Consider the following 24,415-nt stretch of genomic DNA (forward strand, 5'->3'; position numbering starts at 1 on the left):
AGAAAGAAGACTTCCTTTCAAGACAGAATAGTATTTACAAAGGAGTTCTGGATTGAAGTCTAATCCTTTCTGGCTGTATCTGTGTATTCCTTAGATCACATTCATATTTGTTCAATAGGCTTTTCTTGCAAGGAAGTAGTCAAAGGATGGGAAACCAGACCCTATGGCATGTAGAGCTGGGGCCAAATTGACCTGAGCAGCAAGGTACTACTAGCCATTCACAAAGCAGGGTAAGAATATTAAGAAGAAGGTACAAAGCAGCTCAGCTATAAACCTGTTGACCCATCTTCCTCAGTGAATGTGTAAGGAGCTAACAAATGTGTAAGAAGGTCCGACCTGCCTTCATCTCTCTTCCTTAGTAGCTGAATTCTCATCAAGCCATTTTTCTTACTTAGCATTTCCATTCTTTTCCTATGATCCACCATCATCTGCTCTGCCACTATTTTTGTGTTTTTCAGGGCCCTAAAATGGAAGCTGCAGCTCCCCAATGGCACTGATTATCACACAGGATTGACATGATTTCACCTCTTGCTTTCTGTCATAATTTACTCCACAACAGTCCTGTTCTCCACTGAATTTTTATAAACATATATACACACACATTTATATTTGTTAACAGGATGCTAGAAGAAACATGCTAGTGCATGTTGCTAATGATTCATCCATACAATGAATGAAATGATTGCTAGATGTGAAGTGGAACGTTTGCAAATAGGATCTTTGAAAATACTGGTAGCAAAGTATTATTCAAATAGAGACTATAAGGGATGGAAAGTAGCAACCATTTTCCCATGCGGTTTTCCTGACTGAAACTGACTACATGCCCTCCAGTGCTTTTTGCCTCAAGGGACAACAGCTACAGGTATCTTGCAGGTATGTGATCCAGCAAAGAATGTCTAAGAGGGGGCGATTTCTGTTTACAGCATAGAGCAAAACATACCAGTATCTGCACAATAACTGTGCTTTGGGAATTCATTTTAAGAAGGAAAATGGCACAATGAGAGACCTCATGAAGGACAGAAAGGTACATTTTAAGTCAAAGTTAACACTTCCTCTGGAGAAAGAGTTTTTGGCAATTTTCCATCTGGTCACTTGTAGTGTATACTTGAATGGCATGAAGTGAAAACACTTCGTCAGTCTAGTAGATAACAATACCATATTAAAGGTTTTTTTTAAAAAATAGTACTAAAGGAGGTAGTCTGTGCTGTTGGATGCCCTTGTAAACTGATTTATGTCAGAATGACTGCAAGGACTGCAAGGATAACAATCTGCAAAAATAAACACTGCATTAGAAGCCGTGGAACACAAGCTCCCTGGGAAAGTATTTTTGTGATGTGGGACAAGGCAAGAAGGGTTCTAAAATGTTGACTTAGAAACATTACAAGGGCAATGGGCACAATGACATCTTAAAACCAAGAAGCCCTCATCCCTAGGGGTCTCAGTGAGTATGTGTAAAGTACGGCCATGCCATCAATTTTATTGGCTTCGTTTCTATATTTGTTGATACATTAACTCTTTTTATTGGATATGTGTTTTAAAACTATGTTCAGTGACTGAATCTTTTAGGAGGTTTAATTTATTTCTGTAGCTTTTTAGTATGCATTCAGAATGGCATGCAGTGTGAGACACAGCAGCATTAATTCCCCTTTAAGAGTGCTAAGCTGTGAACTTGAGTCTTGAATCACAGCACCATTCACTAGGTAAATCTTAGGCCTCTCCTCCCACGCAGTGTTCAGCTGTCTTTACTGTTGTTGTTTTGCTGTTAATTCCAGCTACTGAAGCTGCTTGCCTTGCTCAACACTAGGAGTTCTCTTTTTGAATACTGGATTGCCAGATGTCCTACCTTACAGAGAGAATACTCCTGTATTTAAAGGTGCATTGTCCTCTGTTTAAGAGCATTCCAATCCAAGACAGGTATAAAAAGTAAAGACTCTAAAAATAAAGGGGAGTGACCTAACAGTTGCTAACAGTCAATAATCATCATCTAGTCACATTCTTTCCCAGTATGGTGAGTTATACAGTATTCCTATTTAAACTGCAGTCATTATTTCTAAAGGTGCATGAATTAGCGCAAGTAAATTCTGTGCAACCCTCTAATTTCTTTAGTCCTCTTTTTGACAATGCATTTTATTTTTCTTCTGCAATGTGTAACTGGTCACGCTATCAGTATACTATTTTATTGCTCCCATGTCCCCTTCCTGTGGCAATCATTTGAGGAAGAGGGGTTCTCAAACACTGCATTTTGAGAACTGCAGGGTTACTTCTTTAACCCTGCCCTGACATCTCGTGACATTTCCAACCTCTCCCCGCACTGTCGATGCATTAATGTGGACAGAATATCTGATGTAAGGAAGTGTTTGCATTTAGACATAGGAAAGAGGTGCATGCATGATGGCTTCACTGTCTCCACTATCCACACAAATGCACAGCCAACAAGGACAGGGCTGGGATGTGTGGGTGGAGCTAAATGTGAGATGGTAGCCCATTTCAACATGCTTTGTAAGTAACACAGGGAGAACTCATGACACTCTACTGGAAATGTTTTTATATATTGCATGTTTTCTTTTGTATAATAATTTGTTATTGGGTTTATTTTTACATAGACTTCATAGGGCATTGGGAGTTTCTGCAAACATCTTCCTTCTGTCCAGGACTTTTTTTGTCACAGAACGCACCGGAACAGTGTTCCAGCACCTTTTTTCCCAATGGATTTTACGAAGTGATTTTGAATCGCCTGTTGGCGTAGCAGGTCAGCAGCAAACATAATTAACATAGTGCCTGCGGGCTGCTTTTGTGTCTGTGCCACCCAGCTTGGGATGCTGCTCGGCTTGGGACTGGTGTGTGTAGTCATGTGCTGAGTGCTTACTGCCAGCGGTGACGTGAGTTCCGGCACTTTTTTTTATATATATATACAAAAAAAGCACTGCTTCTATCAATTTGTGGGCTTCACACCACTATCTGTAGAGGTTTGATGTCTTCCCAGTGATCGCCTTTTCTACACTGGATTTATGCCTCTGGAATAGGTTGTCATTGTGGTCCATCAGGCCCACAGTGCAAAATAAATGCTTAGTTTTATATTGTTTTATCAGATAGATTGGAGCTGAATGGTGTATTGCAGGTTTTGTCTTATGCGTGTGTGTGTGGGTGTTTAATTACTACATTGGGAAGAGATAGAGGGGCTCACCCATCCTCCCTTGGGATCTAGCAGATGCCATCTACCAATGGTGACAGTGCCTGTCCAGAAATTTTCTTAGGCAGAAAAAGGCATGGGGCTTCAATTGCTGGGATGCATGGGCATACATGTAGCTGTGCAGGATTATCAGCTGGGGCAGGGACAGCTGGGGTGGGAGGAGTGGCAGTGGAGATGGGAATAAAGGAGGAGACAGTGCCAGAAGGAGTTGGGGGCAGAAGAGGAGGAGAAAGAGAGAGTTGTGGAGGAGAGGGGTGGAAGGTAAAAGGCAGAAAAGAGGGCTGGGAGGGTGAGGAAGGCTGGAACAGGCTGGCTTTGTCTGTTGGAGACTCCTGAAGTGCAGACAGCCGAACAGAAGCAGTGAGGGGAAAACCAGCACATGGGAGGCAAAGTACCCTGTTTCACTGATTGCAATGTCACTCCTTACCCCAGGAATTGGGTGCTTTGGGAAATACAGCAGTGTTGGGAAACTGTGAGCATCAGTAAAGAAACCTGGTCAATGAGCTTATTTTCTTCAGATGTCTTTCATGGAGATTAGGAACCAGGGCACCTTCAACATGCCCCTCCTTCCTGACTCTGTTGCACACATCTATTTTTATTATGTGACTTTTGTTATGTACGTGAGTTGCAAAAGGCTCCTGCTCTGAAAGGCAGCCAAGAAGTGTTATAAATGCATACATACATAAATTAGATTTCACTTTATTTTGTTCGTTCAATGTATATACTGCCAACTGGCAGATATCCATGGGGCAGTTCACACTCATAGACTTGCCTACCATAATTACATAGTACCTGCCTTTTCTTGATTATGGGTCTGGAAGTTTCTTTTATTTCATTTATTTATTTTTAATTTTTGGTAGTGTCTGTATCCTCATTAGTTGAGTTATCATTTGCTGGGGCTGGTCTTTTCTTAGAGTGACGACCAGGCGACTGAACTGACAATTTCCTTGTTGTTTGTGACCATGATTCTGTGCAATAACAAGAGTATGTATATCCTTTCAAAGAAGAATTAAGGAATTTCTAGGAAGCAAATTATGTCAAACTTAGAAAGTGAGAGCAAACTGTTTTTTCCTCAGCTTGAGAATGAGCTAAATGGCTCTTTTGGAGGAGTCTTCCTGTATTCCTAACTGTGACAACCAAAGCAAAGAAGAGCAAATATAGGCAGTCCCTGAAGTATGAATGTGAAAGGCGAGAGAGGGAAGCCTCTAAAGCATGCCTTCCTGTCCAGCTATCCCGAGAGGAAAATTTCTCCAATATTTCCTTACTGTAAAGAGGAGGCACTATTGAGTCGGGGGGGGGGGGGCAGCCTAGAGATAATCACAGTGTTTCAACTTTTACAGGGGTCCTGCACCTCTGACCCTTGTGAATGTGGAAGACAGATGATAAGTGATCCAACTTCAAGACAAATTTGTTTTCTCAGGAACAGAATTTGTTCCTAACCTGCATTACATGACAACATGGACTTTTAAATACAGCCAAGCCTCTTGTCAGTTCAAGGCTTGCATTCTTGATCATATTTGACATAATAATCATCATCATGTCACCAAAATGAAACCATGCTGACAGTACTTGAGTCAGGTCTGCTTCTTACAATTAGCTGAAAATTAGAGATAAGCTATTTTTTCAGAAAAAGAAGTTTTCATTTACAGAGCCACAGAGGGAGACAATCTGATGTGATAGAAGTTTAAGTTGATAGCTTTAACAGCAGCTATTACCATTGATGCTTATCTATTTCAGGTAAATATGCTCCGGAATAAAAACAAAGTAGAAGTATTGCCCACAGTGTGTGTGTGTGTGTGTGTGTGTGTGTGTGAGGGAGAGGGAGAGGGAGAGAGTGCACGTATGTGTATATGCATGTGTGAATCACAAACATAAATTGGTGTGTCTGTGTGTTATTTGTTTCTCCCTTTAAAAAATGAGTTACTTCTATATAACACCAGGGTAGGAAACTTCTTTCTTACTTGGCAGTTGTCTCATGTGTCTTTCTTTCTGTTTTAAGACTGCTTCCACTGGACCCCCCCCCCAACACACTCCCACAGGGGGAGGGGCGATGTCATCTACCCCAGTAACGTCTCTCTCTCCAAACTTTCCTGAAGACTTGCCAGAGCTCTCCTAGCTATCCTAAATCATTAGCCAATAATAAGTTCAACAAATGGAATGACCAATCTTCCATTCATAAAAAAAACAGGCAGACAGATGGATTTAAAAAATAGTACATGCTGTAGGAGAAAATCTAGGAATAAATATGCAGTCTTATTTTGAATTAACACTACTCAAGAACAAAGCAAACACACAACCCTGCCCCCTCATCCCCAACCCTTTAGAGTTCACAATTGAGATCTTAGTTTCTCATTGACAAGCTATAAAAGAGCCGCTGCAATCACACACCTTCGAGTTCTATGTTAATTTGATCAAGCACAACAATAACACTGATTATTTAATGAACAGTTATATAGCTAGGCAATGTACAAAAAATAAAAATCAGAAGGTCCTATTCACAAGCTTTCAACTTAATACATTGTAACACATCAGAAAATTGTGCATACATTGAATTAGAAATTCTAATTGCACCTTAATTTATTCCAGTTATGAAATCTAGATTATATTCTTTACAAAAATAGGAAGAATTGAAGGGGTGAAAGAAATAAGCTATCTGGAACAAATGTAATGTGCAAGACAAAGCATCAAAAACTGTTTTACGCAGGTGGAGAGAATCCTCAACCCTGAAAAGTTCACAGACACTCCCACTGGTTTCTCAGTTTAATGTTCTCTGAACAAGAGCTGTCCTTTTCTCCACAGCTATTAGTTAGATACTTGTGCTCAGAATTTTCCCACTTCTGAGCATATGGTCAAAATAAGCAGGCAGTTTGGCAAACGTAAAGTTATATTTATCTGCACCAGGGTTGAAGCACATCCAGTCCATAGTTTTCTTCCCAGGCTCCTCCCCCATGTCTAGCCTCTTCACTGGGATTTGTTTGCAAACTAACATTCACCCATTGAATGATGGGTTCAATATCACCCATCATTGAACTGGGATAACAGTGAAGATAACCCTTCACTCACTGCTCAAAGGCTAAAGGAGTATCTCCTGTTTTCTGTACCTGACTCAGCCAGTAAGACATCTGGCCACCTGATAGCTCAGATAAGCATATCTTTGCATGCTTATTCATAGGTACCTGCCAATGAGTTCCATGAGGTTTGCTCACGTATATGCGTAAGACTTGCAACCTAGCTTTCATATAGGCTGCTTGAACATGGGGTTGGGGACCCTAAGCAGCACTTGTTGTGTGTGTTTGGGAGGAGGGTTTCCTGTGAAGGAAAAAAAATGTATCTCCTACCTTCATTTACACTAAGACTTTTTGACACCTTCCATAACAGTCTAAGCACTTTGGTGGTTTTGTGAGAGCTGATGGTCCTAGATTAATGGAAGCTAGGATGTAGTTCCTGGTCAAGTAGCTAGAACAGAAGAGAATAGCGACCTCTCTGCCTCAAACATGGACTCTGATTCAAACTCAAAGCACATAGCTAAAGACAAAGAGCCAAAGAAGGTCTGCTTTGTGGGACACAGTCTGATTACTGGAATTGGTCTGTAAAACATAATCAAGGAATGTAAGAACAGCCCTCTTGGATCAGGATAAAGATCTATCTAGTCCAACATTTTATTCCCACAATGGCCAGTTGCATGCCCATGACAAGAACACAGCATATTAATGGCACATCACATATGTTTCTTAACAATTGACTCTCAGAGGCATAATGCCTCTGAAACTAGAAGAAATATAATCATAATGCCACTGATAGCCTTACCCTCATGAATTGCTGGGGGAAATTAGCAAGATTTGTATATGCACCCTTTTTATTTAGGCAGCAGATACCCTTTCACATCAATATTAGGACTGCACATCTCAAGATAATTCTATTTCCAGATGTATGTATTCTGCTCTAATTCAGTGAAATAATTGTGTAGTTTCTTCATTCTATCTCTTAGTAGACATTTTCAACCACAAAGCTTATTGTTGTTACCAATTCGAGCAGTACAGACCTCCACCTCTGCTGCTACCTGGGCTGAACACAAAATGTAGTTATTTTTGTGATTGGAGCTGCTTCTAAAAAGAAGAAAAGACACATGTTTACAAGTTATCTTGGCTCTTGCCCAAGTAATTAGAGCATGTGCCTCTAGTGCATCTTTTGAGCTACAACAAAATGAGGAAAGGGGGATGCACCCATCAAACACTAACCAACTTGGCAATTGTAGGAGTTAGAATGTCATTTTCATTATGGTTCAGTCTTATAAAACAAAACAGTGGGGCAAAGGGTAAGTACACAGCAATCAATTGCAAATCTAGCTAAGCTAAACAAAATATATGCTGGCAGATGTTCCTATTCCAACCGAAACACTTGTTTTGGCTGAACTATCAGCTGCAGGCAAAATGTAATATGATCAGACGTTGGTTGTTCCTTGTTTGTTCAACCTATGGCTTGTCAAGTGAGCACACCTTATTGACACAAAATGGCTGCTCTGGATGCTAGTTTAATGTTCATAAATTTAAGTCCATATAAAGCATATGGAAAGCTTGTTGCCAATGAATTCGCTAGTTGCTTCAGATAAATATAGGCTAAACAGATCCCATCTGTCCATATGCTATGCTGGTTCTTGGCCTCATTACCCCTTTACGTTTACCAAATCACAATGTTGAGGTGACAGTAGAAGATGCATCAGGCTGAATGTCCTTTAGATGCAACTCAAATCTACTTACCCACTTCTAGCAGTCCTTCAGGGTTCTGCTGCTCAGTCTAAGGTGCATTCAGCACTTTTTAAATATCAACTAGTTTTCCTGCCCTTTGGGTTTGATTCTCTATCCTCAAACTAGCTGAGAAAGCTACTCCTATCCTTAGGGTCAATGTGAGCTTTAAGTCCAGGCAAACCACAAAACCACCTGGTCAGGCTTATCCATGTTCTTGAAACATCTTGTTGGGCTACTGTCATGCAAGTCATGGTTTTATGGAGTGTGATGACTTTACCCTGGAATCTCTTCATCAGGGAGGTTCACTTGATGCAGAATCTGACATCTTTTCATTTGCAGAATGTTTTAAGGATCTTTTAGATTTCAATGGGAGGGAAAAGTAAGAATAAATATATCTGCCTCCATATCTGTGATACCTCTGAGGATTAGCCCTGCCTTTAGGTAGAATGAAGCAGTCACCTAAGGCAACAGATGCTGCTCTGACCTTCCACTAGGTTGCTGCCTTCAAGTTCAGTGGAGGACAGTGTTGCACCGTTTGTGCTGAAGGCAGATTCATTTGCCTGCCCACACAGATTTTGTACACAAAATGCGAGAGGGTGTCATTTTGGCCTTTATCTCAGGCAGCAAAATTTCTTGGGTCAGCCCTGCCTACCCTGTCCATAACACCATATTCCAAGAGAGCATGAACATGATGTAACTCAGCAGCCAACTCCAGAACACCACCACCAGCAGTGTGTGTGTACATGTGCACATGCCACATAGTGTGACTATCTCTAGGTGTAGCTCTGTCTTGCTTAATAGTATGCATATGTAGAGAATAGGAGGGATAGTTTTGCACACATCTATGGAGACCAAGCACTTCACACACAAAAGAGTACCTGGCACAGAGCAGTCTGTTCCCAGCACATTCTTAGGTGATTGAGCATAGTGCTAACATTTCTCTTCCTAAAACCCTCAGGACTTCCCTCTCTGGTGGAGTTCCAGATTGCATCCCTGGCCTGTAGAGCTGAGTGCAGGTGGAAGCTGCACTTGGCATATCTGGCCTGCTCCTTGATAAAAGACTTTTCAGTATCCTAACAAAATGTAAACTGTGTTTGACTTGGCTTTTGCTTGTTGACCTCAGCCTTGACTGAATTGCTATGCATGCCTCTGGACCAAACTCCAACAATGTACCTCTGCAGATAAGTGGACTGACCTACTAGTTTAACTCAAACCTCAAATAGGACTCTTTCTGCCTGCCCCTTGGAATATACCCCCCAGGTAATTGCACACAACCCTTGCTGGCTGTTTTATTACCTAGTTTATCTACACTGTAAACCGTAGTTGGCTGAGTTCCCAGCTTTATTGCTGGCCAGTGCTTTGAAGATAGCCTTAACAGAGCAGAAAGGGAAATGGAGAACACTTGCTACAGCTTGCTGTAGCTATTACTGCTACAGATATCTCTCCCACCTGATTTGCTGCATAGGAATACTGGTCTTATTTGAATGGCATCACTGTAACATTCCCTTCCCAATCCAACAATGAGACTCTTTCTGCAACAAGCTGCATGTCAGAATATGTCAAGCAGTCCATTCCCAACATTTGCCACTGCTGGCTAAACACTCATGAACACTTTTGCTTTGCAGGGCTGCAGCCTGCATATACAAAGCAGATCAGGTTGTCACTGTTTCCCACACAGAGTACACGTTCTGCAATGGAAGCTGAGGCATGAACACAGGCAGAACACTCAGGAGGTACCACTTCCTCTTCTCTCACACAAACACTTGCAATACCTCAGCTGAGGCCTATTGCTCCTTGGTCTTTCTCTGTTTTTTCTGGCTTTCCATAGGCTGCTCTCCATTCCCACCCCATTCTGTAGTGGTTGGGACAGATTTTCACCGTGCCAAACAGCAGTTACCAGTGTTGATAGGTCTTCTTCTGTGGAGGACAGTCTGTGGAGGACTGTTCCACCCAGTCTCCCATACATTTGTAAACTAAATCTAAGTATATTACAGATATAAAGGGGACGTATGCATATGACTTTTTATTTTAAGAGTTTGTAATCTACAGTTTCCTAGTAACAGAGTAGAATAATGACTAACTGCTTCAGGAAATCTTCATACACACTGACTTCCTCCTAGATCATTTGCCTGAATTCATCTGAAAATATAATCACATGTCTCTCACAAGCTAAATTGGAAAACACATACACAGAGCAAGAGCAAGAAATCCTTAGCTGGGCTTGCACAAAGTCCTAGTACCTTCATAAGATTAAAAAATCCTCAGTCTGGTTTAACTAATAGCACACTGGCCTGTTCCTAAATATGCACAAGCATTGTACTCCAAGGCTTTCAAGCACTGAAGTAATTGTTGAATAGCTGTTAGGATCTAGAAAGGAAGTAACATCAATTTGGTTGTTGCTTTTGCTTTTAGTTTTTCTTTTGTTCATATTTCTAATGTTTAATAAATGGGTGTTGCCCTATAATAACTCAAAGGGAAATTCAGAAAAGAGAGGCAATTAGTGCTCAATTTCCTACAAAATATAGGAGCAAATACTTCTTGCAAATACTCCCTTCAATTTTTCCTATATTCCAACAGCTCTGACAATGTCAGTGTGATGCAATACTTCAAGAAAGCCTGGCTGAAATCACCAACAAAGTACGCAACTTACTGGGTGAAATTACATTGCTCACTATTGCCTATGATATAGATTAAGTTGAGCATGTTGTAATCACAATGGAGGAGTAATTATGGAGGAGGAATAATATATGTTACCCTGAACTTTTTGGAGATGGGCAAGATAAAAACGTAATAAAGGTTTTTAAAAATCCAAGGTATCACAAATTGTGAGAAAGTATAAGGAAAGGAATTATTGTTGTTAGGTGATGAAGAGTGATCCTATGAATAGAAGCTCTCCGAACTGTCCAGTTCATACATATATAAAGTATAAGGTAAGGAATTAAATAGTCTGTATATATGTATAGTATAAGGAAATGAATTAAGCTTTCTAAATGGTGGGAAAAGGTGGATATGATGACTTCAGCAGCAGCAAACTTAGACCTCCATTTCCTTGACTCTCCGAGTTAAAACTGTTTCAATCAAGTTCAAGCCCATGGTTTATATTAACCAAACATCAGTTCTTCAACAGTCACAGTATCAAGCAGTCCCTATTCTCCCAATCACAAATATTCTGTTAGGAATGCTTGTTTCACAACAGGATATCCAGTATGGTGTAGTGGTCATAACATTGGACTGGGAATCAGGAGATACCCACTTAGCCATGAAGCTCATTGGGTGACTTTGAACCAGTTGCTGACTCAGTCAAATCTACCTCACAAGGTTGTTTTGATGATAAAATGGTGAGGAGAATATGGAAGCCATCTTGAGATCCTTGCAAAATGAAAAAAAGTGGGAGTATAAATGTAATATGATGATGACAATGATAACAACAGCAATACACTTGGAATAAGCTGTGGAAGAACAGCCAGGATTTTCTTTATTTAAGCGAGCAAGATTTTGTTTTGCATATTGGAATTCTGGGCAGATATTGAGTGCTATTTCTGCTCTCAACTGAATTTGTTAAAGCCCAGCCTACAAATACTTAGCAAACAAACTAATCAAAAGTGAAGAATTGTAATGTTCAGCACTTGGAGAACTGCAAAAGGACAACCTGTCCTTGTTGGAGCATACTGAAGCGATGCGAAATGGATGAGATGGTTCTCAGGTACAATTCAAGCTGTGAAGGACAAAATTCTTATGAAATCTCTATAGTAGTTGATGAAGCATGACAATGCCACATGGAATAGATAAAAGAATTATCCTTTTCATGGAAAAGTTTGGAACTACATATACCTGACCTAGTAGAAGCAACAATTGCTGTTTTTTAGTGTGTTGCCATAACCGTGTTAGAAATGTAATAATCAGGGACAGAAACTGAGGTTATCTGTTTTCTGCACCAAGCAGCTACAGGGATAACCAGGACAAAAAAAGCAAAACATTGGAGATGAAAATACTACATTATAAGAGTATTGTAAGGATTACCAAGACAATACAAGTCAAACATTTTTAAGATTTGAGATTATCTACTTAAATACTAAACATTAATAACTACCCTATGTCCACCTGCTATAAATATGAAATATGAGACTCAAAAGACCAAACACTATTGTTGCTGGGATGAATGTCAGAATCCCATCTAGTTCACTTTTTTCCAAATCTTGGAAAAACTTATGAGATTTGCTGAAGCCAATAAGAAGCAGAATTAGAATAAACAGCTGACAAGAAAAAACACAGTGCGACTGTTTGTGATATGTCCTTTCAAGAACTGTAAGTCCCATGTTCCTTAGTTCCTGCTGGAAGGACAGAGCCAAGAGATATGGCAGCTGACAAGAGGAAAAGCACCATAATTATCAGGGATATTGAGATTAGAGGGATGGTGGAAGCCAGTGCTTTGCAGTACATGTTCCTGAATACAACTGAATAAACTAGTTAGGATACTGTAGAATAATTGACCCTAGATTAATGTATTCATTATGCTCCCCAAAAGCCAAAATGTGCAACTCTGAGAAGTTTGCAATGCATGAATTACAATATAAAATATCAACAACAGTAAAATATTAAAAATTACCATATTGAAATTAAAACTAAATCTAAATAAAGATAAAAGCTGCAATAGTTTATTCAAATTAAATCACAGGACACATTTAAGCAGCTAACAAAGTCCCAATATAATAGTGACTTTCCACAGGATAAGACTGTGGTACAGGACAGTCTTATCCTGGCACTAAAAAGATATTAACATTGGCTCCAAGCAGGCCTCAGTGGGGAGCTTGTTCCATAATTTGTGGTGGGGGGCAGCAACTGGGCCATTCTTGAAGGTGGCAATCAGTGGCAAGTCGCAGATTGAGATCACAGTGTCTGGGTAGATGGTGGTGGGGGAGATGTTCCATCAAGTATTCTGGTCCCTAGCCATGTAGGGTCTTATAGGGTAAAACCAACACCTTGATAGGGTCCCAAAGTGTTTAAGCATCCAATACTTGCAGGCCAGAATTTGTGTAATGTGTTCAGATTGTCTGTCCCCTGATTGCCACATTTTGCACAAGCCACAGCTTCTGAACAGCCTCAGGAACAAGAAACATTTGTCATATATAATTTTATACATGCCATATCACTATGTCTGGTTATAAATTCAAATCGGGCATCCAGAATATATCATCATCATCATCATCATCATTTCTATATTGACCATGCCCAAAGCTTTCCGGGAAATTCTCAAAATTAAGTCACCCATCCAGATTTCAACCAGACCTGACCCTGCTTAGTGTCTAAGATTAGGCACTTCAGACTATAAAGAATATATATATATAAAATAAACCAAGGATTTCCATAAATCCTCTATTTAAAAACAACAACAACAGAGAAAGTACTGGGAGGTAAGGTGAATTAGGCCCAAACATGGGCCCAGGAAAAATAAGAACTGGGGAAAAAAGGCAAAGCAATGCATAAATTTATCTGGTCATAGAAAGGTAGAAAAAAACTGTCCTTAAATGTATTTTAAAATATCCTGATGTAAGTTGTTGTTGCTTACATTCTTCAAAACTAGAAATTAATTTACCCAGTTAATACTTATAACCTGCCTTTTTTCCTGCAAGAAACCCAAGGAAGTTTACCTCATCTTCCTTTCCAGGTTATCTTCGCAGAAGCCTGGTGAGGTCAGTTAGACTGGAGTTGGTGACTGACCCAAAGCCATCCAGCAAGCTTCATGGCTGAGTGGGAACTAGAACCTGAATCTCCTGAGTCTCAGTCTGGCACTCTAACCACTATGCCACACTAGCTCACAAACATGTACAATGTGTGGATATAAATTACCCACTGTTTTAGAATAAAGTCAGTTAAAATAATGTTCTCCATACAGGCAAACGTGATCATACTTTACATAGTGGAGTCTTCTGACCTATTCATAAACTGTAATTAAAAAGAATTTAAAACTACATTCATTTCTGGATTTGATTAGAAACTATAAAGCCTAATGTTCGATACCAAACCAATTTAAGTGAACCCAGCTTAATTTTTATGCATCTCATTCAATGTACAAAATGAAACGATGAACCTGAATTTTACAGCTTTAATAAAACTAACTTTATTTTCTGAATTTCCATATCGATTTTATAATCAGTTATTCATACTTTACAAAAAGGCTCTAAAATGGCTTTTAGAATTGAACTGAAATCTAAATTGAATGATGAGAGTTTACAAAAAGAAGCCAAGAAAGCTTTAATCAAGCACTTAAATCATAGCAGAATTGCCGCTTATAGATTTTTCTTATGGAGATGTGAAAGAAATTCTGTCTTAATGTGAGTCACATTTTGTTAGGACCAGGCTTCCATTTCCACACTCATCTGATAACACAGATGATAATTGAACCAATCTGTAAGTGTGGTATAGCTGCTGTACACATTATTTAACTGGTTTCATTGTAGCTTACCAAGGAGCAGGATGATAGAAAACAAGAACAGTGGGAGGAAGGTTAGAGGAAGCTACAGCAGTACAAAATATTAGAATCATGAGCAGAAATTCCTACACTCACAAGATCAATCCCATATTAAATGAAATTAATTAGCACAATAGCTGATGGATAAAAACACATTTGAAACAAGAATCCCTCTGTATAATATGGAATTTCCCTAGTTAGCAATAGAAAATAACAGCAGGTAGACAACTGTTTACTCTTCCTGGTACTCCTTTCCTATCAAGACTTGCAACTTTATTGCTTTGTCACAATTTTAGAATGTTTAGAAAGGAAAACATCCTCACCATTCTATTAAATTTTACGAGTCTGATAATATTATGTGATGTGTCCTACCTCTTATTAATAGTGGCCCAGGCATCATTAATGTTGTTGGTTATCAGTTCTACTTTTCTTGTGTCATCTGCTGAGTAATCCCGGAGAAGTTTAAGTGCCAAATCATTTGCCACATCCACATTTATATGCCATTGCCGTAGCTCTTTTGCAAATTGCTGGGGAAAAAAACCCAAAAAACAAAACAAGTTCTGTTTGAAATGTATATCAAGAAGCCATGAAAACTGAAAGTACATGCAAAACATTTAAATTATTTTAATGTATTGTTAAGTTTAAACAGTAAAACATACATAAAACATAAAACAAATAACTATCCAAATCATCTTTGTATGTCATTTTCTTTATATGTTTCACAAAGCTCCATCTTGCCCATTTGCTCCAATGAAAAACGCAACTCTACATATACAACTATTTGGGCTGGCAGATGGAAGTATGCAAATCAGCACTAGCACTAACATAAATTATGTCCCACTCATGTGAACAACCTCTTGTGTGATGCTGGCAAATCTTTTTCATTGGCTAACAGTGTTAGCTTCTACTGAAATCAGTGGAAAGATTGTAAAGTTGGGGTAGCTTAATTTGTTCAATGAGAATTCAGAAGCCCTCTAAGAAAAACTGGTTTAGCGTCTATGGGTTTTTTTTTTGTTGTTGTTTTGTTATGGGTTAAAATGGAACAATAAGAGAGGGGCAAACATAAGAAAATGTTAGATGCAGCCATTCGTAAACCAATGGCCCACCTCTTGGTTGTATCCACACTTGGTTGTATCCACACTACAAATCTATATTTGCTTTAAGTGGGATGGACAGCTGTGGCCCTCCAGATGTTTTAGAGAGTAACTTCCATCATTTCTTTCCAGGCAATGATAATGTTGGGAATACAACAAATTCCTGTTAGAAATCCCTCATTCTCCTTCAGATGTACAGCTGCTAGAATTACTAGGGCAAATGAATGTTTGCTGAACCAATTTGAAGCCCACACTACACATTACATATTATTATGCAACTTGTTTCACCCTGACAGGTGTGTGTGTGTGTGTGTGTGTGTGTGTGTGTGTCAAGGCAAGGTACATACAGGAACCTTGGAACAAAGAATCCCTGGGTGATGGGAAAAAAGGAACTGTGTAAAGCTTTCTTTGACAATTGCATGTGCACTCACAATTCCTTTCATCCAAACTGCTTTCTCACTAACATGGCAAATGATATGGGGATAATACCTGCAATCTGGAACTATGTGTTATAGATTCACACTTTAAATTTAGTTATTTTATATTTAAAATAGATGAGTTATTTAAATATTGAACATTCTACTTTCATTTATGTGTGTAGTAGTGACCCACAAAAGGATGCAGAATAAATGCAGGCAGAAGAATTCCATAAAAATAAAGAAAAGAGACCCTTAATACTGTGCATATATACAATATTAGATTTTATTATTTTATCCATACAATTATGTAATGAGTGCCACCTACTGGAACAGTACTAAACATGCGTACATAAAGACACTGATAAAAAGTGTAAGTTAGAAGATTAATTTCTTACTACTTTCCCTCAGAACATATTGGAAACATTGCTGTCTCTGTGTTCTGAGTAAGAAAGAATCAAGACAGAGAATATTTCACATAAAGTTGAATAATGTTGTACATATAATTCCATAAATACATTTATATTTTATCAATTCATAACAACACAAAACAAGCAATCAGGAATTTATTGATATGGATAATCATATCTCTGTGTGTGCGAGAGAGATTATCATGGCTCTTCACCATGAAAGTCTACAGCATAATGTTAGCATTGTTTTTTTTACCCCTAAATTCTATTCTGTCAAGGATTTTGAGCAAGTAACTGCACAAATTAAAAATTATCTACAGGAAAAGCCCCTTCATGGATCACTGCCTTGTCATGGCAAAGGGGCTTGCATAGCTCAATGAAGCTATGAGCTATGCTGTGCAGGGCCACCTATGATGGACAAGTCATAGCAGAGAGCTCTGACAAAACGTGCTCCACTGGGGAAGGAAATGGCAACTCACTCCAGTATCTTTTCCATGAAAACCCCATGGACAGTACCAAAAGACAAAAATATATGACGCCAGAAGATGAACCCCTCAGGTCAGAAGGTGTCCAATATGCTACTGGGGAAGAGCAGAGGGCTAGTACTAGTTGCGCCAGAAAGAATGAAGTGACTGGGTCAAAGTCAAAAGGACATTCAATTGCGGATGTATCTGGTGGTGAAAGGAAAGTCCAATGCTGTAAAGATCTATACTCCATAAGAACCTGGAATGTAAGATCAACAAATCAAGGCAAGCTGGACATGGTCAAACAAGAGATGACAAGACTGAACATTGACATCTTAGGAATCAGTGAACTAAAATGGACAGGAATGGGTGAATTTAATTCAGATGACCATCAGGTATACCACTGCGGGCAAGAATCCCTCAGAAGAAATGGAGTAGCCTTTATAGTCAATGAAAGAGCAGGAAAAGCAGTACTGGGATACACTCTCCAAAATGACAGAATGATCTCAGTTCGAATCCAAGGCAAACCATTCAACATCACAGTAGTCCAAGTCTAAGCCCCAACCACTGGTGCTGAAGAGGCTGAAGTTGACCGGTTCTATGAAGGCCTACAACACCTTCTAGAATTGACATCCAAAAATGATGTCCTTATCATCATGGGGGATTGGAATGCTAAAGTAGGAAGCCAAAAGATAACTGGAATAACAGGCAAGTTTGGCCTTGGAGTACAAAATGAAGCAGGGCACAAGCTGGTAGAATTTTGTCAAGAGAATACGATGATCATAGCAAACACTCTTTTCCAACAAGCCAAGAGACGACTCTATCACCAGATGGTCAACACAGAAATCAAAATGACTATGTGCTCTGCAGCCAAAGATGGTGAAGCTCTATACAGTAAGTAAAAACTAGCCCAGGAGCTGACTGTGGCTCAGATCATGAGCCTCTTGTTGCAAAATTTAGGCTTAAATTGAAGAAAATAGGAAAAAGCACAAGGCCACTCAGGTATGACCTAAATCATATCCCTGATGAATATACAGTAGAGGTGACAAATAGATTTAAGGAATTAGATCTGATAGCGTACCTGAAGAACTATGGATGGAGGTTCACAACATTATACAAGAGGTAGCAACTAAAACCATCCCAAAGAAAAAGAAATGCAAGAAAGCAAAATGGCTGTCTGAGGAAGCTTTACAAATAGCTGAGGAAAGAAGGGAAGTGAAACGCAAGGGAGAAAGAGAAAGATACACCCAACTGAATGCAGAATTCCAGAGAATAGCCAGAAGAGATAAGAATGCCTTCTTAAATGAGCAGTGCAAAGAAATAGAAGAAAACATTAGAATAGGAAGGACCAGAGATCTCTTCAAGAAAATTGGAGATATGAAGGGAATGTTACATGCAAAGATGGGCATGATAAAGAACCAAAATGGCAGGGACCTAACAGAGGCAGAAGAGATTAAGAAGAGGTGGCAAGATTACACAGAAGAACTATACAATAAAGAGCTTAACTGACCTCGAGCCAGACATCCTGGAATGTGAAGTCAAATGGGCCTTAGGAAGTCTGAGCAACAACAAAGCTAGTGGAGGTGACAGTATTCGAGGCTTTCTGCAATGGGGGCGGCATAAAAATGCTATAAATAAATAATAAATATTCCAGCTGAGCTATTCAAAATCTTAAAAGATGATGCAGTAAAAGTGGTACACTCAATATGCCAGCAAACTTGGAAAACTCAGGTGGCCACAGGATTGGAAAGGTCAGTTTACATTCCAATCCCAAAGAAGGGCAATGCCAAACAATGTTCAAACTACCGCACCATTGCACTCATGTCACATGCTTGCAAAGTTATGCTCAAAATCCTACAAGCTAGGCTCCAGCTGTATGTGAACCGAGAACTACCAGAAGTACAGGCAGGATTTCGAAAAGGCAGAGGAACTAGAGATCAAACTGCCAACGTATACTGGATCATGGAGAAAGCTAGGGAGTTCCAGAAAAACATCTACTTCTGCTTCATTGACTATGCTAAAGCCTTCACAACAAATTGTGGCAAGTTCTTAAAGGGATGGGAGTACCACACCATCTTATTTGTCTCTTGAGAAACCTATATGCGAGTCAAGAAGCAACAGTGAGAACTGGACATGGAACCACTGATTGGTTCAAAATTGAGAAAGGTGTTCTGCAAGGCTGTATACTGTTGCCCTGCCTGTTTAACTTATATGCAGAGCACATCATGAGAAAGGCGGGGCTTGATGAATCACCAGTTGGAATTAAGATTGCCGGGAGGAATATCAACAACCTCAGATATGCAGAGGATACCACTCTCATGGCAGAAAGTGAAGAGGAACTAAAGAGCCTCTTGATGCAGGTGAAGGAGAAGAGCGCAAAAGTTGGCCTGAAACTCAGCATTAAGAAAACTAAGATCATGGCATCCAGTCCTCTCACTTACTGGCAAATAGATGGGGAAGAAATGGAGGTAGTGACAGATTTTATTTTCCTGGGCTCTAAGATCACCGCAGACAGGGACTGCAGCCAAGAAATTAAAAGACACTTGCTCCTGGGGAGGAAAGCTATGGCAAATCTAGACAGCATACTAAAAAGCAGAGACATCACCCTGCCAACAAAAGTGCATATAGTCAAGGCTATGGTTTTCCCAGTTGCAATGTATGGCTGTGAAAGTTGGACCACAAGGAAGAATTGAGGCCTTTGAATTGCAGTGCTGGAGGAGACTCCTGCGAGTTCCTTGGACCACAAGGCAATCAAACCAGTCAGTCCTAGAGGAGATCAACACTGACTGCTCTTTAGAAGGCCAGACACTGAAGATGAAACTCAAATACTTTGGCCATCTAATGAGAAGGAAGGACTCCCTGGAGAAGACCCTGATGCTGGGAACAATTGAAGGCAAAAGAAGAAGAGGACGGCAGAGAATGAGGTGGCTACATGGAGTCACTTAAGCAGTTGTGAGCTTAAGTGGACTCCGGGAGATGGTGGCAGACAGGAGAGCCTGGAGGAATGTTGTCCATGGGGTCGCGATGGGTCGGACACAACTTCGTGACTAACAACAACAGGAAAAGCATTAATCAAATTGCTTTGCACTGTGAAATTTCATTGGAAGCAGATTTCCATTAGGAAAATCTTATCTAAGACAGGTAAACATTACATGGATCCACAACAACAGTAATGATTTTGGTATTGTTTCCCAACTATAATAGATTAAATAATCAACATTTTAATGTAAATTAAAACATTATTAAAAAAACACTACTGCAAGTTTAGCATCCTAAAATTGATGAGACTGAAATGCCATAAAACATCTGTCTACGTAAATTACAAACTACATGGAACTAAATCTCATTCAATGCCAGTGCAAATTATTACTTTAAGTTCTGTAGGGTTAAATATTTGTTGATTTTAGTAACTTGTAAAGATCATTTCTCCCCTTTTCTGCCTGCAAGGCAGAACACTATCCCAGTGTTTATCACAGTATTTCAAGTTAGGTCATGGATAATTTCAATGTTTCCACATTCAGAACACATAAAAGGATAAAGAAAGCTAAGTAAATTTCTCTTGAATATAGTGCTTAAACATGTACACGTGAGAGTCCTTTTATGCAGTAGCAGCTTCACATGAGAAACTGCTACAGACATCTGTCACAAGTTTCTCACTTTCTATATTCCTATTAGGGAACAAACCAAGGAAAGTTGTCAAAAATGAATACAAGTGTCTATAATATATAAATGAAAAGCCAAATTGGATCAAACATGAAATGCTAGAGCAACTATTACTGGAAGCACATTAGACCTTAAGAAGAAATTTGCTGGATCTAGGCCTACCTAGTTCTGTATTCTGTTCTCACCAGATGACCCAGCAGCACATGAGCATAGCAGCAATCTAGTCTTGGGCCCCAGCATCTGTTTAGTGGCATACCTCTCTGATATGGGAGGTAATATATAGCCACCTTGACTACCGGCCAGAATGCTTTATTCTCCATGCATCTGTCTGATCCACTTTTAACGTTGGTCAAATTGATGCTTATACATGTGATGGTACCAAATTTCACAGCTTAACTATGTGCTGCATGATCCTGAATGTCCCATTGTTCAGCTTCACTGAATGAGTCCAGATTCTAGCATTTTAAAGTGTGGGTGGGAGATACTTCACATCTCTTTATGACATACCATGCATAACTGTATACACCGTTTCCATGTCTTTTTCATTAGTTAAAAAGTCACAAACATGTACACTTTTTTCTCACTGGAGAGTTGCTCCAGCTTCCCGATCATTTTAGCTGCTCTTTTCTGTTCCTGATATCATATATCAAAAATAATCAAATATGGAACTTGATAATTTATCATATTATTAATCAAAATACTGTTACATTACATATTACTGTTATAAACATTGGTAAATGCTAATGATGAGTGGAAAATGAATCATGAAAATGAACTGGGCACTTCTTAAGGACATCTTAAAGTATTCTTACTTTATATATTTCAGGGTCCTAGCATAGACAACAGATGCCAGGACTAGACCAAATTAAGCCCTGCAGATCAAAGGGGGTCAAATTAGTTTCAACATTAAAATTTTTTCTTAGCTGACTATTTATACATGTCATCATATACACAGAACACACTGTGTAAGGAACAGTAACTCTTTTAAAATAAGTGACAATATTGCTCAAAATAACTCCTTGCCCATTATAAATATATTAGGGGCAGAATGCTAACTGCAAATGCTTATTTTAACACAGAAAGCATGAAAGAACTTCTTTTGAAGTGCTGATTTTCATTAGACCCTTATATTTAAATGCTGGCCTATAACTGTAATCTAAATCAACTGAGTTCAGCATGATTGGAGTTCTCTTTTGATTTCACAAGTCTAGCTTAGTCAACCACAAAACCTCTAATGCCATCACACTGGAGAGGCTTTTATGCAGGATTTGACACAATGCGATTCACAAGGCAGACAAAGGGAATTTTTTCTTTTGAAAGGTGAAAATACAAATCATGTTGTTCAACCAGAGATTTCCTTTGAACTTAGTGGAAAGAGGACAAGAAATAACAACAGCCATCTGCTCAACATCACCTAGATCTGTTGATAGCAAGCAATGACAGCATCCTCAGGAGATTGCTAATGGAAGATCAAAATTCCATATTTGTTTATAATAAAAATTCCAGGATAGATACTAGGATTTTCCCTTTCATTATTTGACAACAGATACTGTCTTGGATTTGACCTATAATCCACAAGCATTTCCAAGATAGCTGACTGCATTTCCACAGCAACAAACTCCAGGTTGGCTTCTTAGAAAAGAGGAGCAGAGAAATATCCTAGTCATTAGTATAGTTAAGTATTCCCACATGAAATATATAATATTCTATTCTTAAAGTATATATGGTAATTAATAGGGACTAATTCATCCCACCCATTATGGGTTTCATATTTAAAAAGCAGTGGATTGACAGACTTGTGTATTTTTCCCTTGAAATGGTCTAATGCCAGTTGAAAGTCAAATCTGTCAAAAGTTGCATTTAAATCCCAATGTTATATGCAGTGCCATCTTACATGTATTTACTCAAAAGTCAGGTCTACTGAATTCAATGAGATATATGACCCATATGTGCATAAAGCAGCTTTTCTACCCCACTCCCCACCACCTTAAAAAAAAAAAAAATCCGCAACAGCACTCAATTTCTATTCTTTGTTTCTTTCTTTGAAGTTGAGTTATATAGAAACATCACGGGTACTAATTTAAAACTAGCATGTATCAATTTTATAGGGGCAGGATAACTTTGTTACCTAATCTATGTTAAGCAATCAAATCATAATCTAACAGTGTTAGTTAACCTTTAAGTGGTTCTACTATATTGTATTTATTTATTTATTTATTAAAACATTTTTATGCTGCCCCATTCGCCGAAGCCTCGGGGTGGCTCACATATTTAAGTTAAAATAATTATAATATAAATTAAAATATAAATATAAAATTAAAATACAGCAGTACAGTATAAAATAAGCCGCCCTGGCCAGATAAAACCAATAATGTTAACAGTTATATTGCAATGTCAACAATGTTTTGTGGTCCTGGGAGGTACAGAGTTTCAAGGACAGTTTTTCAGAGAGCTACTTCTGAAATAATGTATACAGTCACTGCCTTTTAAAAAGAAATACTTTCAGTAGTGGCTTTGCCAATAGTGCCATATGCACAGCTGAAGAAGAAAAAAGAGGGAAGCACCATTTTTTTTTAAGAGTTAGTAATAGGCTTCAAAAGTCTAAGCTGGCAGGTTGCTTGCCTGCATGGACACAGTGTACATGCCAAATTTAAACCTGTAACCTACTGCTAAATATCTCTCAATGTTTTCTTTTAAAAAGGGTGTGTGTGTGTGTGTAAAATCCCCTTTGCAGCAGAATCCTCAGCTCTTTTGAGAGTATTCATGTGAGCCTGAGGTGTTCTTCAACACAGAAGCACCAAAGCCCACCAACAGCAAGCAAACACACATATTTATAAAAAATAGGGCTTGGGGGATACTCTATCAAGTTTGACCCTCTTCCAAGAATGATTCCCAGGGGTTTTGAGGGGGGTGCTACACAGGCTAAAATTTCCCCTCAGTTTTGCAGTTTACCCTAAGTAGATAGGACCTCGGAAAATGTGAAAATCTGAGGGGGATGCACAGTTGAGCCTGTATGAGAGGCCCCCTAAGTTCCACAACAGCAATTGCCTCCTGATGTTAACAGAGAAAAGGGAATGCTTTCCCACCTGTCCCCAAATGCTGCTTTAGTACTTTGGGGATCCTAGAAAAAGTAGTTGCTCTCCACTTTGACCAGAGCAGCCAGGCTTTCTGCTGTTCTTGCCAAAGAGCTCTCTCTTACATAGCCATGGCTCGTTTTGTAGCCTAGGTTCAAGCACAGTAAGCCATGATGGGTTCATTAAGCCCTATGGGCTTTTTATGGCTAGTTGGGGTGGTTTATAAGCCACCCTGTAGGAAGAGTGCTTGGTTCAGACTATATGCTAAACCACCAAGGCTTAATGTGTTGTTTGAACCCAAGCTCTTGTCTCTTATATGCCACACCATACCTGCAAAACAGGTTTATGACTAAGTCATTCATTATCTGACAACCCACATTCTATGAAATGCTCTAAATTAAACCTACCAGATCACTACCATATGTGTCTTTAGGGTTGAATAGAAAATAGTGTATATATTTTTGAATTAATTGAAGGGTTATGAGAAAATTTGAAATGCACAAAGGTTAGACTATATTAAAGATAAGGGAAAGAAATTATAAATGTCTTTTTCCCTTCTGAGCATATGGTGGTAAACTTAAGAAGTTTGAAACCATTGATCTTTTTCATTTGGATATGTCTAATATATTCTCCTAGTACCTTGAGCTCAGCATTCTGTTTCTTCAGACTTTCCACAGTATAAGAAATCTCCTTCCAAGATTCAAGCTTGGCCTTGGCACTTTCCAAAACTTGCTCAGCTTCTTGCTTGGCTTCTAACCATTGTGTTGAATCTTTCAACATTTCATGCAGCTGCTGTCTTCGGTTCTGAAGGTGACCCTGTACTTCATCCCACTGGTTTTGTATCTTTTCAACTGTCAAGACACAAATGCAAAAACAAAATGTGAATCCTT

At 39.1% G+C, this 24,415-nt stretch overlaps 1 protein-coding gene across 8 annotated transcripts in view; it reads right to left on the reverse strand.

Moving 5' to 3' along the window:
- The window catches only part of DMD (dystrophin), a 994,758-nt gene that overhangs the window by 258,257 nt on the left and 712,086 nt on the right, over positions 1-24,415 (reverse strand). For all 8 annotated transcript variants that reach the window (XM_044441365.1, XM_044441364.1, XM_044441363.1 and 5 more), the window contains 2 exons: positions 24,165-24,376; positions 14,777-14,931 (listed from right to left, as the gene is read on the reverse strand). In XM_044441365.1, coding sequence (XP_044297300.1) covers positions 14,777-14,931; positions 24,165-24,376 — 367 coding nt within the window. The remainder of the gene's footprint in view (positions 1-14,776; positions 14,932-24,164; positions 24,377-24,415) is intronic.

The sequence above is a fragment of the Varanus komodoensis genome, unplaced genomic scaffold, assembly GCF_004798865.1.
Source record: "Varanus komodoensis strain SLA01 unplaced genomic scaffold, ASM479886v1 scaffold4, whole genome shotgun sequence".
In the NCBI taxonomy this organism is placed as follows: Eukaryota; Metazoa; Chordata; class Lepidosauria; order Squamata; family Varanidae; genus Varanus; species Varanus komodoensis.